The sequence below is a fragment of the Vollenhovia emeryi genome, unplaced genomic scaffold (assembly GCF_000949405.1).
Source record: "Vollenhovia emeryi isolate VEMERY1.0 unplaced genomic scaffold, V.emery_V1.0 DF940378.1, whole genome shotgun sequence".
In the NCBI taxonomy this organism is placed as follows: Eukaryota; Metazoa; Arthropoda; class Insecta; order Hymenoptera; family Formicidae; genus Vollenhovia; species Vollenhovia emeryi.
The window spans coordinates 1,454-6,205 of record NW_011965988.1 but is presented as its reverse complement, the minus strand read 5'-3'; the positions used below and the strand labels follow the sequence as shown (position 1 = coordinate 6,205).

General features: G+C 42.4%; 1 protein-coding gene across 1 annotated transcript in view; it reads left to right on the top strand.

Annotated features, from left to right (window-relative positions):
• The window catches only part of LOC105556071, a 5,369-nt gene extending 1,690 nt beyond the window's left edge, over positions 1-3,679 (top strand). The window contains exon 2 of the mRNA XM_012003140.1: positions 72-3,679. Coding sequence (XP_011858530.1) covers positions 72-3,679 — 3,608 coding nt within the window. The remainder of the gene's footprint in view (positions 1-71) is intronic.
• The last annotated feature ends 1,073 nt before the right edge of the window (positions 3,680-4,752 follow it).

Here is a 4,752-nt window from a genome sequence, read left to right as displayed (position 1 = left end):
TGGGTGTGTTAATCTAAATAATTACCTATTAAATTTAAAAATGAACTCCCGGTTTGAATCTTTCGCTACAGATTTGCAATGCGTGATTTTACAAGCGATTACGCAAAGAATTCCTAACGTGAGGATAGATAGACAGCGGTTAGATATACCGGAAAATATTCGCTTGGCGGATCCGCAATTTTATGTGCCATCAGAAGTAGAATTGTTGATAGGAGCTGAGAAATTCTGGGATCTGTTGTGCGTAGGGCAGATCAGGCTGGGTAAGGGGAAACCTATATTGCAAAAAACATTGCTAGGATGGATCGTCGCGGGCAGGATCGATACGATGAGAGGCAGCGACTCGCAAACTAACTGCTATTTAAGTTGCACTCAGGAATTAGACGAGGCGTTACAGAAGTTCTGGCAGCTAGAGAATGTCGCGGAAGAAAAGGGGACGTTAACTGGAAGCTCGCCTTGCGAAGAACATTTCCAGAAAACGCACTGTAGAAATGAGCAGGGTAGATTTGTTGTTAGGTTACCAATAAAGGAAGATGTAGCATGTAACATGGGCAATTCCAAAGATATAGCGATGAAAAGATTTTTGTCCCTGGAAAGGAAATTAAATAAGAATCCTAGTTTAAAGACAGAGTATGTTAAATTCTTAAGAGAGTACGAGGAGTTAGGGCATATGAGAGCTGTTGATATTTCGCAGAATCCTGCAAAAAGAGTGTTTTTGCCACATCAGGCAGTAGTAAAGGAGACCAGTGCGTCTACGAGGGTCAGGGTGGTATTTGATGCGTCTAGCAGGGATAGCAAGGGAATATCGTTGAACGATGCGTTACACAAGGGTCCTATCATACAAAGTGATTTGTTTTCAATAGTGTTAAGATTTCGATGTTTTAGATATGTTTTAAGCGCCGACATAATTAAAATGTATAGGCAGATATTAGTGCACGGGGATCACACGCCTTTGCAAACAATATTGTGGAGAGAAAGTAATGACGGACCGATAATGACATATGAATTAGTAACCTTGACGTACGGTACAAGGCCAGCCTCATTTATAGCCATTAAATGTCTTCAGCAATTAGCGGAGGAGGAAGGAAGTGATTGTCCATTGGCGGCTAGAGCGATACGTGAAGATTTTTACGTGGACGATCTCTTGACAGGTGCTGAGACGGTAGAGGGACTTTTGCAATTAAAAAAGCAGGTAACGGATATATTGAGGAAAGGGGGTCTCGAATTGCATAAGTGGAATAGTAATGTTCCCGGTGTCAGAAAGGTTAGCGATCAAGATAACGAGGAGTTCGTGGAGTTAGAAAAAGAGCAGGAATCAAAGTTATTAGGCATAAGGTGGAATCCTAGGGAAGACACACTACATTTCGTAGCGCCTGTACAAAATAAAGATAGCCGCGTGACTAAGCGGGCAATACTGTCCGAGATATCTAGGCTATTTGATCCGTTGGGGTTAGTCGGCCCGGTAATAACTTTAGCTAAGGTTTTAATGCAGGAGTTGTGGACTTGTAGAATAGGATGGGATGATGCGGTGCCGATGAGGGTGCACAATTCGTGGTTGTTAATCAGATCACAGTTGTCCGCATTGGAGTCGATAAAAATAAACAGATTAGTGACCAAAGGTAGTGGCGCAGGCAAAATTAGTTTACACGGATTTTGTGATGCGAGCGAGCAAGCGTACGGGGCATGCATTTATATAGTGTATAGAGGAACGAATAATGAGAATAGCACAGCCTTAATATGCTCAAAATCTAGAGTTGCGCCGTTAAAGACTTTGTCGTTACCAAGGCTGGAGTTGTCCGGCGCCTTATTGTTAACTAGATTGATGGGCAAAGTGATGACTAGCTTGGGCGTGGAAGTGCATAATAAGTACTACTGGACTGATTCGCAAATTGTATTGGCGTGGATAGGATCACCGGCCAGAAGATGGCAAACGTTCGTAGCTAATAGGATAGGAGAAATACAGAGCAGTTCTGCGCCGTACGAATGGCGACATGTAAAATCGAAAGAAAACCCCGCGGACTTGATATCAAGAGGGTCAACTCCGGGAGTATTACAGAATTCTAGCTTATGGTGGGAGGGTCCTACTTGGCTGAAGAAGGAAAACGAATTTCCTATATATAATAACAAGGATATGGTGATAAATTCTCTACCTGAAAAACGCAATGAAACTGTGACTGCGTTAGCCCGGGTGCGCGAGCCTGTAATAAGTTTTGTTAGATTTTCGTCGTTAGGAAAAATATTGCGCGCCATGGTTTATATATTAAGATTTATACATAATGCGAAGTGTGCCAAAGACATGCGTAGGTTAGGAAATATATTGGTTGAGGAATTAAAAGAAGCGCGAGATGTTCTGGTGGGCTTGATTCAGGCGGAAACGTGGGAGACCGACATCGGAAGGCTAAAGAGCAAGCAAGAGGTTGCAAAGGAATCTAAGCTGGTTGGACTTAAACCATATTTGGACGAACGCGGACTGATAAGGGTGGGAGGCAGACTGGATCATTCATCGTTAACTCAAGAAACAAAGCATCCGTTGCTGCTTCCTGCGAGTCATCACTTTACAAGACTGGTTATTCGGAGCAGGCACGAAGGATTGTTCCATGCTGGGATTAACGCTACTTTAGCATCAGTGAGGGAAGAGTTCTGGCCGATACATGCCAAAAACGAGGTAAAGCAATGCTTGAGGGCTTCTGTAACATGCCGTAAGGCCAATCCTACCCCTATACAACCATTAATGGGGCAATTGCCGGAGGCGCGAGTGAACATCTCCAGACCATTCTCCAAGGTAGGAGTTGATTACTGTGGTCCGCTGTTTGTGCGCGATCGAGTAAAACGTAATAGCAAGCAATACAAGGCTTACGTGGCGATATTCGTATGCATGGCCACTAAAGCCGTGCATATTGAATTGGTGGAGGATATGACGACGGAGGCGTTCATCGGAACTTTGAAGCGGTTCATAGCAAGAAGAGGGTTGCCGTCAGATATATATTCCGACAACGGACGAAACTTCGTGGGTGCAGAGCGTGAGATACGGCAGCTGTTTGACGATGCAGAGTTCAAGAGAAGAATCCATGAAACGACGGCTAAGGAAGGCATATCATGGCATTTTATACCCGCCAGAGCACCACATTTTGGAGGGTTGTGGGAGGCAGCTGTGAAGGCGATGAAACGTCATCTAAAGCGCACAGTTGGAGCCGCATCACTCACCGTTACAGAAATGATAACCGTGTTGAGCCAGACAGAGGCAATTCTAAACTCCAGACCTCTCACTCCAATGTCTGATGATCCTAGGGATCTGGAGGCTTTAACGCCTGGCCATTTTTTAATAGGAAGTGCAATGAAGTCATTACCGCAGTCGGGTGTTCTAGATATACCCATAAATAGATTGTCAAGATGGCAGCATACCGACCAGATTCATCAACGATTGTGGTCCAGATGGTCGAAAGAATATTTGACCACGTGTCAGAAGCGAACAAAATGGAAGATTGATGCCAAATCCCCGATTCGAACTGGGCAGTTAGTGATGATGAAGGAGGACGAAATCATGCCGTGGAGGTGGACTCTAGCTAGAGTATTAGAAGAGCATCGGGGCAAAGACGGAATCGTGCGAGCAGTTACCGTGCGTACGGCTAGAGGAGATTTCAAACGTCCCGTGGTAAAGATGGCACCAATCTCGGAGGAGTAGACCTAAGAATGCCTGCGCAGGGCAAGCTTATTGTATTAGAATTAACCGTTTTCTTTTCTTTTTATTGATTCGTTTATTGTCGATTGATCGTTTGGTTTAAAAAACAGCGAGAATACTTCTGTATGTTAGCTATTAGTTAGTTATTATGTTATGTATGTTAATTATTAATTACCGATGTTCAAAATTACTCGTATAGTAAGATTATGTTGAAAACACGCGTTCATGTTTGTCAAGGGGGGCGGCATGTTGGCACGTCGAGGAATTTTGAATTCGCGGGTATTAGGCAGGTTGGTATGTTTGACGAGTTGGTGTGCGTGATGGATTGGCTGGACTGGTGCATTGGTATGAGTGCAGGATGAGAGAGAGAGAGAGAGAAAGAGAGAGACTTGTGCCGGCCATTGTAAGAGACAGGCGTGCTTGTACCAGATCTAATAAATCGGTTTTCTCAATAACTCAGTAAGTCTTATTTACGCGAGAAGACGGGCGTTGCCTGCAGAGCTCTGCACGGCGGCGATATCGTTAGGGTGTCGAGAAATCGGCATTCATAACACCACGAAAATACAAATTTTATATTATTTTTAATTTAAAATATAATTGTACATTTGATATTACATTTTTTTATCAATAGTAAATAAAACATAACTTGCAAAAAGTATACTTTTCAAAGTCTTTCAAATATATACAGGGTGTCCCATTTTAACTTGGACAGTAAAATATCTCGACAACTGAGCCCAGCAGACAAAAGAACGAAATCTTAAAAGAACCGAGATTTTTTAACAACTAAATTTAAACTTGGTTCTTTTAAGATATAAATCAATTACAAGTGTAACCGCCTCTTTATTACGATCTGGCATAGATGGAAGTAGCCAATTGAAATATCAAAATATTTGTTGCACAATGACGCAACTTTTATAAGAATAATTGCAGACTTAATATTTTTGTATGTATAATTTCTAACGCTGTAGATCCAACTATTCTTCTACGCGTTGAAATGTAAATGCTTTCACGTAAGCGTGAAAAGAATATGTCACCAAATAAAGAATTTTAATAAAATATTATTGAAAAAGATACGC